This window comes from Geotrypetes seraphini, chromosome 4 (genome assembly GCF_902459505.1).
Source record: "Geotrypetes seraphini chromosome 4, aGeoSer1.1, whole genome shotgun sequence".
Taxonomy (NCBI): domain Eukaryota; kingdom Metazoa; phylum Chordata; class Amphibia; order Gymnophiona; family Dermophiidae; genus Geotrypetes; species Geotrypetes seraphini.
The window spans coordinates 37,085,321-37,102,664 of record NC_047087.1 but is presented as its reverse complement, the minus strand read 5'-3'; the positions used below and the strand labels follow the sequence as shown (position 1 = coordinate 37,102,664).

Sequence of the window (17,344 nt, the reverse complement as noted above, 5' to 3'; positions counted from 1 at the left end):
TGTTTCTGCTTCTTCCCCAGCATACTATGGAACACACACAAGGCTTGCAAAATCTCATCTCTTATGGGATGCTTTTAATACTTTCTATATGTAATTTCTATGAAAACTGGTTAGATGTGAACTGCCAACATAGCTACCAGAAAATCTTTCTATGGGAAGATTAAAGCATGTGCAAACTAAGCATACCAGAGGCATTGTAAACCGGTCAGATACATGCTGATGGTCGGTTTATTAAAAATAATAAAACTTGAAACTTGATACGTGTATGTGTGTCTCTTAAGATATAAGCATTGTAGCTGTGTTTATAAATGTGATCTTTTTATTAGATTAATATACTTCACTAGGAGAATGAGGGTGTCTTAAGATCTGAAAAAAAAAAAATTTGTTTCAAAGAACCTGAAGTGTTTGGTTTTTCAGACTGCAGAGCAAAAATCTAATTTCTAGCCTGATTTTGTGGCATTTCCTTCTGTGCAGACATTCACCACCCAGGAAACTATCACCAATGCAGAGACGGCTAAAGAGTGGTTCCTGACTTCTGCGAAAGATGTAAGTGCGTATGGGGTGTTCTATCTTCAGACATTGTCCGTCTTGTTTCTGAACAACCGACTTTGGTTTGTTCAAAACATTTCAAAAAAGTATTTAGCACTGTACTAAGTGTCTTATGATTCATTGTCTGATTTTGCCAGTCATAGGGAAAGGCAATGTGCATTCTGGAACAGTCCTGCAGAAATATGTGAATAGCTACTGCTTATTTGGCTATAACATGTATTAACATGTATAACATTTCAAAAGGATTTACACTCTTAACTTTGAGAATTATGTTCATAAATTGTCCTCTTAGAAAATTTGCTATGACCGAATAAATATTTATTCAATTTCACTGAAATCTTAAATTTAGGAGAATAAAAAGTGGATGGCAGTAATGTAATGTAATGTAATTTATTTCTTATATACCGCTACATCCGTTAGGTTCTAAGCGGTTTACAGAAAATATACATTAAGATTAGAAATAAGAAAGGTACTTGAAAAATTCCCTTACTGTCCCGAAGGCTCACAATCTAACTAAAGTACCTGGAGGGTAATAGAGAAGTGAAAAGTAGAGTTAGAGGAAAAATAAAAATAAAATAAACATTTTAACAAGGATGGATTTTCAGAGCTAGACTCTTAAATCTAGGCAAATGGCAGGCTTAAACTTACAAGCACAACTTTTTTTTTTTTTAAGCTAAATTGAGATGAATTTTTCAGAAGCTATGCTCCTAAGTTTGGCTGAAAATAGGGCGTAAATTTAAGAGCTCAGCATTTTCAGAACATTGGGTCCATTATATGTAATATGAGATCTCATTGTAATTGTATAATCAAAAATCCAAGAGAAGTGGAGATGCTTTGACTAGCTCAGTTCACTGACATATTAAAAGTAACATCTTGCACACATTTAGTCTTCGTGTATGGGTGGGCATTGGCAAACGCTTCTTCAGCAAAGCAGTAACTTGAGAATGGGTTGCCTTGCAAGGAATTCCCTTAGGTTGATGGAAGGCTCTTCCTTCTGTACTTGGACTGAGTTTATGCAGGACGAAGGGTTGAAGCTATATGTTGTCACTTAAGCTGTGACAGATTTAATCTGATAAGTTTGGGTGATGTACTTTATTGTCTAATATTGACCCATTGCTACCACCCCCTCACCCTTCTCCTTGGTCATCCAGTACTATTTGAAGGCCGCCTATTCCCATTCTGCTATTGTCATAGCATACTGTTTCAGATAACTTATAGGGCTCCTTTTACTGAGGTGCGCTATGCTTTCTAACATGCGCTAAACGCTAATGCGTGCATGTTAATCGATGGACGCGTTAGCGGTTAGTGTACACGGAAACGCTTAGCGCACCTTAGTAAAACAAGGGGATGGCTTCCCTGGTTCCTGGCTCATGGAATTTGTTAAACTAAGTTCCACTCTTACCAATGTCCTTTCTGACTTTAAGAAAGTCCATTTCAGTACAAATTTAGGGCAGATTTACTGGAAACCGCTATTTCATTATCTCATGCTAACACACACCGTTAGGTCCTGCGTTAAACAATAAGATCATTTTTACTAATACGTGTAAATAGTGGTAACACACTTTAGAAACTCTAGCCCTTAAATGTAAGCTCTCTTGGGTAGGGAAATACATTAAAGTGTAATATATAACTTACATTGAAAACCAGGTTACTTCTCAAAATAGGTCAATAAATCTCATATTAAATTGGTTTTATTTCTTTTACTTTTTTTTAGTTAAATGATTTGGTATATCTTGACCCTCTAACTCAGGGGTCTCAAAGTCCCTCCTTGAGGGCCATAATCCAGTCGGGTTTTCAGGATTTCCCCAATGAATATGCATGAGATCTATGTGCATGCACTGCTTTCAATGCATATTCATTGGGGAAATCCTGAAAACCCAACTGGATTGCGGCCCTCAAGGAGGGGACTTTGAGATCCCTGCTGTAACTTATGTGTTGGAATACTGGCAGGGAGCTCCCTAGAATGACTAGGATAAGGCACTTGAAAGTCTATAGTGTACAAGGTGGTGTAAAGTGGGAGACATGTTGCAGTTAAGTCTTTTTTAGATCTGGGGTAGGCTACATAAGTGTGTGTGCATTGTGTAGCTTTTTGATAGATTTGGTTTTATACTATGTCCTTTTCTTTTTTTTTTCTTTGAAGGCTTCTGCTGTGGCAAAGCATTTTGTCGCCTTGTCAACCAACGGTGTAAGTATACCACTTTGAGAGATTCTAAATAATGAAGCGCTTTAGATTAACTTTTCTGGAATAAGTTGCACTACTGTTTTCCCACTCTTGAGACGCTAGGAGGATGTTTATCCTGCCTCCTAACCAAACACCTCATATCAGTTTAACTGCTGATGAGTTCAGACCACATTTAGAAGTTGGGGATATTTTGCCAAAATCCAGATTTGCATGTCTGACAATTTGCCCCTTGGCTTTGCTTACATTAAGGATGCCAAGTAACTGCCATTTAAACTGCGTCCATAGTAAATATAATAGTTCAACTAATTCTGTAAGTTTGGTGGCATAGGGTTGAGTGAAGTTTCTATTCAAGTAGTCCCTACTCCCTCGGTAGTCAGTATTCTAATTCCAGCATTCATTCTCTTCTAGCCTAAAGTGAAAGACTTTGGCATTGACACAGCGAATATGTTTGAATTCTGGGATGTAAGTAAAGATTTGCTTATATAACAGCACTTGGCTTTGAGCCAGCAGCTCTTCTTTTTTTTTTTTTTTTAACTAACACTTCAAGCAATGAAAACTGTTTAGGAATATGCACTAAAACTGATAGTCATGTCAAATGTTGCAGTGTAAGCTTGCAGAATCATGGGGATTGGTAAAACCACTTGAACTGCAGTTAAATATGCTGTCTTGAGTTTTAGACTGAATTCAGATGGCTTTCTGCATGCTCTGTCTAGGCAGCTGTTGGGGTAATGGAGACTTCTCTGCCTCCTGCACTGGTCTCTAACAGTTATAATAAGCTGTGACCTTTTACAGTCGTTCAGGGGGAAAGGTATTCCTGTATATTTTTAAGTCACTGAAGGTCAAGTGTCAAGATGTAAAGTCTTATGACACACCAAAACCATGTGAAATCAGGAATTCTCTCCTCTGGCTTATTTTGCCAGGTGATCAGGGGCTGGAAGAAGCTACTAGAACAAATCCCTCTGGACAGAGGGTGTTCAGGTTGCATGCAGGTAGCAGTGACCTCCCAGACTGGGACCTAGGTCTGGGTGTTCAACACAGATGCTAAGCCCACAAAATAAAACATAGTTGACTTTTTTTTTTTTTTTTCAAATAAAACTTGCAAAGTATCTGAATTTTATAAGTTCCTGTAAGCATGCAATGCCTTTAAGGGGTGTTGTGTTGTTGTTTTTTAGTGGGTTGGTGGACGTTACTCCCTGTGGTCTGCAATTGGTCTCTCCATTGCCATCCATATAGGTATGTATTGGAAATGAAGGTTTCTGGGTTGTTTTTTTTTTTTTTAGTGGCTAGCCTTTCCTTTCACAAGGTGTATGGGTGTCTTTATTCTTGCCTTTCCAGTTTTGCTTTTTTTTTTTTCTTGGGTCTTATTGCATGCTAATTGTGTGCAAAAGCTTTGACGTGCCTCATTCATAAGTGAATAGAAACTGTCCAATGCAACTCCTGGGACATAATGATGACCTACTTGAACTTATAACTGACTTGTATTGTACTGATCTACCTGTACTAGCAACTATTGAATGTCCTTGTCAAGCTGTCCATTGTAACTGACCCAACCTCTTGTAATGTAATCCGATCTTCAACTGAATAGGTAAAGGCAGAATAGAAAACCTGATTAAGAACATAAGAACATAAGAATTGCTGCTGCTGCTGGGTCAGACCAGTGGTCCATAATGCCCAGCATTCCGCTCACGCAGCAGCCCTCTGGTCAAAGATCAGCACCCTAACTGAGACTAGCCTTACCTGCGTACGCTCTTGTTCACTGGGAACTTGTCTAACTTTGTCTTGAATCCCTGGAGGGTGTTTTCCCCTATGACAGACTCCAGAAGAGCATTCCAGTTTTCTACCACTCTCTGGGTAAAGAAGAACCTCCTTACGTTCGTACAGAATCTATCCCCTTTCAGCTTTAGAGTGCCCTCTTGTTCTCCCTACCTTGGACAGGGTGAACAACCTGTCCTTATCTACTAAGTCTATCCCCTTCAGTACCTTGAATGTTTCAATCATGTCCCCTCTCAGTCTCCTCTCTTCGAGGGAGAAGAGGCCCAGTTTCTCTAATCTTTTACTCCTCTAACCCCTTAACCATCTTAGTTGCTCTTCTCTGGACCCTTTCGAGTAGTACCATGTCATCTAACCCATTTTTCAGGTTGCTAATCTTGACTTTAGTCAATCTATTAGAATTTCCATTTATTTTTTTCTCCATGAAAAAATTCCATTATCTGTTCTTACAATATTCCAACCCAAAGCTCAAGTTCTGCTGGTCAGCAGTCCTGCAGGTACCAGGCATACTTGTCTAGTAGCTATTGATTATAAGGCCTCTTAACCAAGTCTCATCTCTGGAAGTTGCTCCCTTTGGTTTGAAATTGCTGGAAGGGCCTGCTGTGCTAACATACTAGGGCTTAATTATTCATGAACTGTTGAGTTTGACTTAATGGATTTTGTTTTGTGGGATCTGTAATTTGTGGTGGTGTGAACTGCCTTATGCTGCCTTCCCCCAAAGGTGATGTGTAGGCACTTAGCTTTTTGCTTTCACCTTGATTTTCAAAAGGGAATTATTTTTTCAATTTCAGCTACTTCGGAGTCCGTGGTGGCTAGAAATTAGAATAAGCTGATATGTTGGAGGATCACCATAGAGTTGTGCCTTGACTAACTGCAGGACAAACATGAGCCTTAACTTTAAAAAGCAATCAATTGAAAGCATAACTTCTGCACCTGCATTTTCAGTCTCATCGAGGCAATATACTACATATTTCTGCAAATTAATACATATTACTTTGATAAAAGGGATGGGAAAACTTCCCTATGAGGAGAGGCTAAAGCAGCTAGGGCATTTCAACTTGGAGATGATAGGCCTATAAAATACTCAGATTGGAAAGGGTAGATGTGAATTGCTTGTTTACTCTTTCTAAAAATATTAGGACTGGGGGCAGATGATGAAGCTACTAAGTAGTGGACTTAAAACAAACCAGAGAATTTCTTCATTCAAACATGTAGTTATTAGTGGCATTTGTTGCCAGAGAATATGGTGAAAGCAGTTAGCAAGGTTTAAAAAAGGGTTGGATAATTTTCCTTAAACAAGTTGCTGCTCTTTCCTAAGAAAGCAGCATAAAATCTCCTTGGGATCTTGCCAGGTACTTGTGACCTAGGTTGACCACTGTTGTAAACAAGATACTAGGCTTGATGGACCTTCAGTCTGTATCCGTTTGGTAACTCTTGTACCATGTAGATTCCTAGTTGGTTGACCTGAATACAAGGTGACAATTTCAGTAGATGACAAAAACCTTTGCATACAGCTAATAGGTAAGGGCAATTTGCCTAAGCATCTTGGCTCTGCTCAGTGTCCTGCCTTTACCACTATCTACAGTGTTGAGGAATAGGAATCCCCGGGGGAAAAACTTTAGCACATAAACTGGTTCATAAATAAATAGGAAATTCTTTAGAGGCATATACAATTATCAGCCATAAAAACCTCATGACCTGCAGGTCTTGTCACTAGTTTTGTTTTAAACCAGGTGTAGATAAAGTTGCACATGGCATGAAACCTACCACTTCCTCTTCATATTTTGCCAAGAATAACATTTTTTTTTCTAGTAAACCTTGCCAGCTCTGACAGCCTGACATAGTCATCGTCACTCATGCGAGTAGGCTTATGTCCCAGACAGCAATAGGAAGTTATGGGATAAACTACATAGAACTTCAATGAGCATGGACAAGTTTGTATCAGACAACAGGTGGGCTAGCTTAAGCAGATGTGTGAATTTAGTAGAAGCCATGCCAACAGTTGTCTTAAGAGGTGGAAAGGTAGAAGTTGCTAGACCAAATATTAGTAGTTCACCCCCTTCCAAGAGCTTGTTCTGCAAAGCAATACTGATGAACCCACAGGTTTTCTTTTCAGATCATATACTAGTATCTATTTTCTGGTTCTAATTTATTGCTCTGTATACCAGATTGTTCTGTTTTTGGCTTGCAACAATATTTAAGGCTTCTGTTTAGTAAAAATTTAATTCAGGTTTGTTCCCTTATCTACTGTATTCTGCAAACCATGTTGATCTCTTGAAAGGGAGTAAATTTTAAATATGAAACATTGTAGGATATAGTTTGAAGCAAGATAATCCATTTTAACTTTCCTCTCCCAGGTTATGACAACTTTGAGAAACTCCTTGCAGGTGCTCACTGGATGGTAAGAATTTTATATTTTCTAACGGGTCAAATCACATTAATCTTAAGTATTCAGTGGTTGGGAGTTTTAAGAGGCATTCCTCATCGGCTATAATTGTATTTCACATAGTCATGATACCCCTTGTATGTTAGAGGGGAAACATTTTAGCTGAAACAAAGTAGAATGTGATTTGCAGGTGCTTGGAAAGGGGGCAGAGGGTAGAGCCCTTGGTTTATTCCTTTCCCCTTTTTGGAACCAGTGCAGGGTGTGGCTGAGCCTTCATCCAAAGCTGACTGGCTTGAGGGCTTTTACTATTTTAGTGGACACTCTACCCCGCCCCCCCAAAACAACCCCAACCCAAACACAGCCTGATTTGGTTATAACAGCAGCTCTGAGGCCTTGAGCTATGCACCACCAGTAGCTCTTTATAAATACAACCACCAGGTATCACACTTAATGACTTCTACAAAATATTTTAGTAGGGATCTCCTACAGTACACAGCTGTCAGTCACATGGTCAGCATAAAAAGGGTAGCTTAATCAAAGTATTGGTAGATGATACATGGGAATCAAGCCATCAAGAGCAGCTCTAACCATAGCTCTATACTCAAATGCAGAGGGCAGGGCATCTAGGATTTGAGTGCAACTTTAATTGACCCAGTCTCAAAACTGGGCCAATTTAAGTCACCACCCCTTAAATATTTCCTTTAATGGTGAGGTAGAAATTATGCAGGCCTTAGTTTTTAGCTTCTGACCTTGGAACACATTGAACCAAAGATTTGGCTTAACTTGAAGCTGCTAATCTCTGGCTTCATCAGATCGTGTATTTAACTGTCAAGAGTAACTCATTCACTCTGTACACCCTTCTTGAAACATACCATTTTTAGGGAAATGTTTCTATATAGGGTACCTAAACAGCTATGCAATTTGTACTTGGGCAACTTGTTCAAAATGTATAGAGTTCAAATTGGGCTCAAAGCAGTTTCCTTCTAGATTAAAAATAAGCACACCATAAGGTGTGTGTATGGGGGGGAGGGTTTCCCCTTCTACATTCACTGTGCTACTGGAAAGGAAGATCATATGTTCCTTATTTTCTTGCAGGACAATCACTTTCACAACACACCCCTGGAAAAGAATGTCCCAGTCCTACTGGCCATGCTGGGAATCTGGTATATTAACTGCTATGGAAGCGAGACCCATGCGCTCCTGCCATATGACCAATACATGCACCGCTTTGCCGCTTATTTCCAGCAGGTAAGATGTGGCGCTGTCTTGCATATTGGAAACCACAATAAAAGCAAAATCTTCCCTGGATAGACCAATGTACACAGTTTGATTTGTACATTCATAGTAACATAGTAGATGACGGCAGATAATGACCCGAATGGTCCATCCAGTCTGCCCAACCTGATTCAATTTAAATTTTTTAAATTTTTTTCTTCTTAGCTTTACCCAGTATTGTGCTTGGGTTCCAACTGCCGAAATCTCTGTTAAGACTTACTCCAGCCCATCTACACCCTCCCAGCCATTGAAGCCCTCCCCAGCCCATCCTCCACCAAACGGCCATATACAGACACAGACCGTGCAAGTCTGCCCAGTACTGGCCTTAGTACAATATTTAATCTTATTTTCTGATTCTAGATCCTGTGTTCATCCCATGCTTCTTTGAACTCAGTCAGTTTTACTCTCTACCACCTCTCTTGGGGACGCATTCCAGGCATCCACCACCCTCTCCGTAAAGTAGTATTTCCTAACATTGCCTTTGAATCTACCACCTCTCAACCTCAAATTATGTCCTCTGTATGAATACTTGCTAGTGACATTTTGCCTTATTTTTATGAAATTTTAAATTATAACCAAGCAGAAGCACTTGTACAGAAAAGTGATTACATAGGTCAGTCTGCAGCCAGTTTTTGTGCAGAACCAGTTCTCCTTACAATTCAATGGGCTCAGTGTGGGTAATCGCCTTTGCTGAGGAATGAGTAGAGGACCTGCCTATATGCTTATGCGTAGTTCAGTACAGCTTCTCCATTTATCCACAATTGTGTCTAACATTCATCCTTAGGACCCCTGAGGAAGACGTTAGTTGAAACATGGCCCATGTTGGGGTCTGCTGCGGCCCCTTTCAAACTCTTCAAACTATGGATACAGTGCAAGATACAGAACACTAAAGTACAGTGCTCCCCTGATATTCACAGGGGTTCCGTTCCAGGAACCCCCATGAATGTTGAAAAACCACAAATACAGTTTTTAGCGGGGGAGACTGAGGGCAGCTGGTGCACCGGCAAGTAAAGGAAATCACTCACAGTATACTCGGACTGCCTCTTCATACACTAAAGTCAGGCCTTACCAATTGGGAGCTCCATGTCAAAGCAACTCCTGATTGGTGAGGCCCGACTAGTGCAGGAAGAGGCGGTCAGAGCATACCGCGAGCGATTTCCTTCACTCGCCGGCGCTCCAGCTACCCTCTCCTGCCTCCCCAGCTGCCTGGTCATTCATGGTCAGAAAATACCGCAAATGACTGGGACCGTGAATCACTGACTGCAAATTTGCAGGGGAGCACTGTATTGTGTGATTCAATAAATCTGGCATCACTAACATCTACTCTGCAGTATTTCTCTTCTTTGGTTTCCTGAAACATCAGTTCTATCTACCCAGATGCGGCAAGACTTGGAAAATTGCAACAATTTTAGATCACTCTTCCTTGAATCTAAATTTTTTAATAGTACATTGCTTTACCTTCCAGAGGATAGGTGGTATATTAAACCATTCAAAATCCTGTCCCGTTACACTTTGTTTTGTTCTTTTTTTACACAGACTGTTTTGTATAGGCAATTGCCTGGGTTAGGACAATATTTGTAAATACCGACCTTTGAACTTGTTTTGATTTTTAGGGTGATATGGAGTCCAATGGAAAATACATCACCAGAACTGGTGCTCATGTGGATTATAACACTGGCCCTATTGTGTGGGGTGAACCTGGTACTAATGGTCAACATGCCTTCTACCAGCTCATACATCAAGGTAGAGATTTAAGAACTGTGAAGCCACTTGGACTTTTTAATAGTCCATTCATTTATGGCGGTATTTTTTTCCCCCTCCTTGTATTTTGACATTTACACAACTATTGATCCAGTTTCCTTTTTAAGAATGGTGTTATCTTATTTTCACTCCATGTATATTTGACCTCTGAGGCAGGTATTATACACTGAAACAGTGCTGTCAGGTCAGTACCTTTGTAGATGCACACAATGTTTGCTTTTTCTTTTGTGGAAAGACTGTTGTCCCATCCCACTTTATCTTCTCTTGTTAATAGTGCCTACATGGTAGTCTTAGTTATTCTGAAGAAAAAAAGTAAGACTTTACAATTGGTGTATAACTAGTGGCTGTTTTTGTAGATGATAATAATGTTATCCATTACAGCTTGATATATCCTTAAATGGTATTTAGCCTAAGCTGGTGTGTTTGGGGGTTTTTTTTTTGGAGGGGGGGGTTGTAAAACACTGTCTAGGGCAGGGATCTCAAAGTCCCTCCTTGAGGGCCGCAATCCAGTCGGGTTTTCAGGATTTCCCCAATGAATATGCATTGAAAGCAGTACATGCACAGATCTCATGCATATTCATTGGGGAAATCCTGAAAACCCGAATGGATTGCGGCCCTCAAGGAGGGACTTTGAAGACCCCTGGTCTAGGGCAACCTTCATGTCCTGATAACATGGTGAATTTCTTCTTCAGGAACTCGTATGATCCCATGTGACTTCCTAATTCCAGTCCAAACACACCATCCAATCAGGAAAGGACTGCATCACAAGGTAAAGGAATCTGGTCAGGAGAGCTCATTTCTTTCTAGGCAGTAGAAGAGAATCCACTGCCTTTCCCACTAACTTTAGGTTTTTATATCCCATGTATCTTCAAATCCAAATGGATTACAAGCAGTAAAATATAAAAAACACTAAAACTTATTTTAATCAGAGGTGCTAAAATATATGGAATTTTCTATCGCACATTCACATGTAAACAAGTGTGAAACTGGCTGTTGGTGTAATCAACCTGAGTACATTCAGCTTAGATTGATTAACTCTGGCACATTTCCAGGCTTCACAGATTTCACAAAGCACAGACTTAGTCTTTTCTGAACTGGGTGCTGAAAATTACCAGGTTTATTTATTTGACGATAGGTCCCACAGTTAAGTGCTCTCAAATGGGCGCAAGATCAGAATTGTAAGGTGATGGCATATTACTCCTCAAGAGTATGAAGTAGCCCTTGAACGGCATGAGTAAAAGTCCCACCTTTTGTCTATTTTTATCTTAAGAGTGGAAGGCAGGCTATTTTGAAAATGCCCTAAAAGTTGTGTAAGTATTGCTAGGCCTTGATTTCAGGTTGATATTATCTTGCTTCCTTCCACCAGTGATAAAACAAGGTTAGTGATAATGACCCTGGTATGAAGAGGGATTAAAGGCTAAAACTAGAGGGGGTTATAGGGAATATTTCAGCAATTAAAACACTTATGCTATTCAGCAGTCAAAGGATAGATGGCCTGAGCTATAATGAAATAAGACGAACCTATAAGAGCATCCACTTCCTACAGGCCAAGAAGCATTCAGAAACTAATTTTTGTTCTTTAAATTACAAGTGATGGATAAATTTGCTAGAAATTCTAGAGAAATCTTGGTATTCTGCTCATCTATTTTTCAGATCCTCATGGCCAACTTCCTTGCTCAGACGGAGGCACTGATGAAAGGAAAATCTACAGATGAGGCCCGGAAGGAGCTCCAGGCATCTGGAGTGAGTGGTGATGCCCTTGAGAAGCTGCTACCACACAAGGTGAAATTCCATCTACTCTCCCCCTTTCAAATTGGTTGGGGGTATAAACTGAAGCAGAACTAGGTTTGTCTGAAAACAAGATTTTGTATGGGAAATGGTCCCATTTTTAAATGAGTGGGGCAGAACTTCCTGAACCTGGTCCAATATTTCTAGCAATTCTTTGTGCTAAACCTAAGTTTTTGAAACAAGAGTGGTTGGTTTTGTGTTTTTTTTTTGTTTTTTTTTTGGGGGGGGACTAGACATATCTGCAACCTAATTATTGCAATATATATAATGTTTTCTTACTCTTGACTGTGCAGCACTGCATGTATCTGGTAACACTATAGAAGTTAATAATAGTAGTAACAATTTCAGTTTCCAACCATAGTTCTATGAACTTTTTTTTTTAAATTGAAAGGTCTTTGAGGGAAACCGTCCTACTAATTCCATTGTCTTCTCAAAACTTTCACCATTTATACTGGGATGCTTAATTGGTAAGTTATCAGCAGCTTCAATTACCTGTGTTGCTGTCATGTTAAGAGTCTCACTGTTCTACTCAATTTCTTGCAGCTATGTATGAACAGAAAATCTTTGTCCAGGGAGTTGTTTGGGACATCAATAGTTATGACCAGTGGGGGTAAGTGAGCAGTTTGCTGGATGATTGACTAAACAGAGCACTAGGTGACAAGGAATTTATTATGAAGTGAAGTTCTTCAGAACAACCCACTCCTAGCTTTTATAAACATTGCTTTTGAAGAAGCAGTCCATGTTAGGTTGCTTTTGATTGACATGTAAGAATTCATTGGGGGGGGAGAATTAACAGCAACCAGGCTGTCTGCTTTGAGACAAGTCGCTTTCCTCCACAGATGCCATAATCATTAAAATGTACATGCATTTCATTTTTCTTTATCTAGTGTTGAACTTGGAAAGCAGTTGGCCAAGAAAATTGAACCAGAACTTGAATCAGATGCTCCTGTCACTTCTCATGATTCTTCAACTAATGGGTTGATCAACTTCATCAAGCAACACAAGGCATAAATAAAGCTATGAACAAAACAGCCAAATCCAATCTGCTGTAAACTAGCACTTTACATCTGTACGCTACCCCCAGTGACTAATTGTTACGTGAAATGTTTTGTAAATGGAAATGGTCTGTACACTTTTGCTTTTGTCTTTGACCACTAAAATTGTAAAGCATCCCCTGAAATTACGGAATAAATACTATTATCAAATGCATTTTGGTCTCATGGTAGACAATGTCCTGCATAAACAGGCATTTGGTGTCACTACAGAGGCAGGTGTGAACCCAAAAAATGCATGCATGCTTTGTGCACCCTAGGATGGCTCCTGAAAATTATCCAATTTGATTTGGATGTTCATTTTAGGAATGAGAAATGCAGTATGGAGCTTAGCTTGCTGACATTGGTATTTTGGAAGTCTCTAGGCGCAGTGGTCCTGGGGAGCCACTAGCTGATCAAGTTTTCAGGAAATCTCTATGCATCTAATAGTGACCAAATCATGTGGATCACTGCAGTAATTGGAATGGTGCTTTTGTGTTTACGAGTTTTCTGAGCATATCACCTTTAAAACACATTGTTTGAGTTTACCGGTACTCATTTTTACCAGCAATTAGATATTGAGTTAATGGGTTTATGCTGATGTGCTGGAGTGAAGAATTAAACTAAACATTTTCTCCAATCTGATGTTTTTATAATATGCATGAGACAAATTTGCATGCCTTTCATACCCATTATATGCAATTCTCTTATATATTAGCAGTTGGGTTTTCAGGATCTCTGTGGTTCCCAGGCCAGATTTGAGAACCACTGCTCAGGAGGGGAGAGTGTCTCTCTCTTCTAAGAGGAAGTTTGCAGTCTGGCCTAACATGTCACCATGCTGGGACACTACCATGCTTTCTAAGCAACTTGAAGAAAACAAATAAAATCAAAATAATTTGATGCAGGTTAAGAATAGAAATTATTTGGTTGCACACCCTACACCAAATTTTAATATGGTATTGAGAATAATCTGACTTCAGTACTGTGCCAACCTTAACTCTCAAGGTAGGGGGTATGCAGCTAAAACATGTGGGTCATGCTCTTTTTTTTTTTTTAAGATTTTTTTTTTTCCTGTTGGTATTTATCTGCTTTAGGTGTGCACTGCATGAACATAAACTTAATCAATTGCATGCATAGCAAGTGTGTGTACAAGTAAACACCTAAATGTTAAGGTGGCAAGAATGCACCTTCTGCTGTGAGCAGTGCTAGAATTTCTCAGGTACACGTAAACACCTTTGACAATGAATTCCTATGTACGGCTGCTTCCTGCTGAGAGGATAGGATATCTGTAGGGACAGTGGTTTCTGCAGAACCTAAAGCAGTTGGGCAGGATTGAATGCTGCTTATGGCTCCTGCATAAACTTCATAGCCCAGTCCAGTCCTTATCTACAGGCTAATGCATTAGATCTGTTGTATGCAAAAGGGAAACAAACAATAAAATAAAACAAGATTCACATTAATACTGTATTTTCACGCATATAACGCACGCGTTGTACAAGATTTTACAAACCGAGCATAACCATGCGCGTTATACAATTTTCTGTCTTGCTGGCGCCCTCCTCCATCTTCCTGCAGCGTTCACTGGAAGCCGCAGCAGCAGCTTCCATGCGCCTCCTGCGGCTGGGAAGCGTTCCCTCTGATGTCATGACATCGGAGGAACACTTCTGGGTCAGCCGCAAGAGGCACATAGGATCCGCTGCCCGCGTCTTTCAGCAAACGATGGAGGAGGGTGCCAGCAAGACAGAAAACACCACATCACAATAGAATAGGCATTGCAATAGAAAACCTGGGAAACAACATGAGGAGCATGTGTGGTATACCAAAATTTTCTTACATAAATTCCTTGTTCCTGCACACTGTACACGTGTGCATTATATGCGTGAAAATACAGTAGGTCCACACCTTTTGTGTTTTGCCATTAGTTTTAACACAGTTTGATTTTTGGTTGGTTCCTTTAATCAAACCAAATGGCTATGTAGTCTGAATCCTATTTAGTCTATGGGACCAGGAAAATAGCGCCTCTTGCTTGGCCAGGTACAGCAGAACTACCTTGGAAAGGCAGCACAAAATACTTATCTACTTTGATTTTGGACAAGCAGCAAAACAAAGCTTATCCTAGCTTCATTACTTACAAATCCCATGGCTAATGGGGAAAGTGCCTTAAGAGAACCAATTTTAGATAAAAGGTAAATACAGCTATGGGTCAAGCACAGAGAAGGGGGGCTGGGCTGACTAATTTTGACTTGGAAAAAGACTAATGGTTGCAGATTGTCCAGCAGAAAAGGTGCTTTATAGAGATCACTGTGTAAAAGCGCAGACAGAGTGCGTGCTTTGTGGGTGGAAGTGCTCTGCTAGTAAAATCTGGCAGAGTAACATAGTAAATGATGGTAGATAAAGACCGTCCAACAGCAACTAGAACCCATCTTCTCATCTTGCCATCTATGGGACACGCTGTAGAAGCCTGGCATAGGCCACATTTTCCTAATCATAGTCGCTGTCGAAAGCAAACTCCAGCCTGTCCCGGTCTTCTACACTGGATCCAGCTGGTCAGTCTGTTAGTATAATAGAGGGAGTTCTACAAGGGGTATAGTGATGCTGCTTTTTCAGCAAAGTCCAGTTTAGGCAGTAGTGTAGCCTTTAGTCGCTGTTAGGGATTTTATATAAAAAGTATTTAGATTAGTATTTTAGGTTGCATTTCGGAGCATAATATCGGATGAGGGCACAGATAGTCGAGGAAAGTCTTAGGCTTCCTTTTATGAAGGTGCACTAGCGGTTTTAGTGCATGCACCAGCCAAAAATCTGCCTGCTCAAAAGAAGGCAGTAGTGGCTACTGCATGCGGCAAGTTAGAGTGTGCTATTCTGTGCGTTAAGGCCCTAGCGCACCTTAGTAAAAGGAGCCCTTAGTGTAATTCCCACCCATCCCTGGCTTGATCTGATTTTAATGAACCAATTAAAAGGCTGAAAAATTAGCTAACTTCTATTAGCTAGTAATTAGCACTTAAATAGTCTAAGAAACCCTGGGAGGATATCCTACCAATTGCAACAATACAAAATAAAAATATAAACATTATCATAGCCTAATGTATAACTAGAAAGATTAGGGGACCTTACTGTATATTTTCCAACTGTCATAGCAATTTAACAGAAATCACCAATATTAAGATGCAGCAAGATGGAGGCTATCGGAAGCATTTGTTCTAAGTGTTGTGTATCTCCCAGTTGGTGAGAAGTCTTGTGGGTGCTCAGTGCAAAGAGCGCCTAGCATTCAGGGAATGGGTCCGATCTCTTGGGGCTACAGTAGCAGACTTGGGAAGGAGACAGTCTGGCAACCTGGGTGCTGCCTCGGAGGAGGGAGGTCTTCTAAAAGAGCATCACCCTGGTGAAGTAGGAGGCAATCCTGTAGCCAGGACTTGCCCACCAGCGGATGCAATGTCCTCTCGCACTGAGGATGTATCTCCTGCAGCTAAGGATTAGGATGGTCATTTATAGGGTGAGATTCGATCATTAGGCATGTAGATAGCTGGGTGGCTGGTGAATGAAGATTGCTTGGTCACTTCTGCCTGCCTGGTGTAACAGAACATCATGCGTCAGATATTTTAGACAGTACTGGGGCGGAGTCCGTCTTGGTCCATATTTGTACCAGTGATAAAGGGGGAATGTGGTGGGGCAGTTCTGGAAGCCAATCTTAGGCTTTTAGGTAGGAAGTTTAAAATCCTGAACCTGAGAGATGGGCAGAGCTCCAGAGTCTCAATGTGTGGATGCAACAACGGTGCAGGGGGTGAGGATTTTAGATTTGTTAGGTGTTAGGAGCTGGGCCACATACTGGGAAAAACTATTCTGCAAAGATGGCTCCACTTTATCCAGGGTGGAACCAGGCTGCTGGTATCAACATTTAAGAGATCGGCTTTTTAAACTAGAAACTGGGAGTTGGCCGACAGTTGCTTAAGAGCATGGTTTGGAGCAAGGTATCTTTAAAAGAGATGATAAAAGGGAAGATGGAGCCCCCAGTGGTGAGACTGCAGTACAGGCCACAGTACACCAGGTTTCCTTAAATACAGAGCAGGCTGATCTTAAAGACTGCAAATTATCTATGCCAACTGCTGAGCAAATTGTAGAGAGGTATGATAAACTGAAATGATTTCAAAGAAACAAAATGGAAGAGTTAGAATATACTGCATAAAGAAGATAGGTGTTGTATAATGGGCATCTCTGAGCCCTAATGGAAGAAAGAAAACCGATGGGCCACTCATACCAGGGTACAAACTATATCGCCATGATACGGTGGATTGAATTGATGGCGGTGTAGTGTTATGTTAAGGAGGACCTTGCATCAAAGAGACTGAATTCTACAAGAGCAGAAACACACCTTGGCATCCCTATGGGTAGAAATTCCATGTTTTAAAGAGGAAAAGGATACTGATAGGACGGCCACCAGGATGATCTCGGGGCTCAAGGGTCTCTCGTACGAAAAGAGACTGAACAAATTGCAGCTCTACACTCTTGAGGAACGTAGGGAGAGGGGAGACATGATCGAAACATTTAAGTACCTCACGGGATGTGTCGAAGTGGAAGATGATATTTTCTTTCTCAAGGGACCCTCGG

General features: G+C 40.5%; 1 protein-coding gene across 1 annotated transcript in view; it reads left to right on the top strand.

The window, feature by feature from the left end:
• Positions 1–12,920, top strand: part of GPI (glucose-6-phosphate isomerase) — a 43,014-nt gene extending 30,094 nt beyond the window's left edge. The window contains exons 7-18 of the mRNA XM_033943441.1: positions 475–546; positions 2,690–2,734; positions 3,140–3,193; positions 3,904–3,964; positions 6,859–6,902; positions 7,983–8,135; positions 9,776–9,905; positions 10,616–10,692; positions 11,577–11,705; positions 12,103–12,178; positions 12,255–12,321; positions 12,599–12,920. Coding sequence (XP_033799332.1) covers positions 475–546; positions 2,690–2,734; positions 3,140–3,193; positions 3,904–3,964; positions 6,859–6,902; positions 7,983–8,135; positions 9,776–9,905; positions 10,616–10,692; positions 11,577–11,705; positions 12,103–12,178; positions 12,255–12,321; positions 12,599–12,722 — 1,032 coding nt within the window. The 3' untranslated portion in view covers positions 12,723–12,920. The remainder of the gene's footprint in view (positions 1–474; positions 547–2,689; positions 2,735–3,139; positions 3,194–3,903; positions 3,965–6,858; positions 6,903–7,982; positions 8,136–9,775; positions 9,906–10,615; positions 10,693–11,576; positions 11,706–12,102; positions 12,179–12,254; positions 12,322–12,598) is intronic.
• Positions 12,921–17,344: the final 4,424 nt, after the last annotated feature.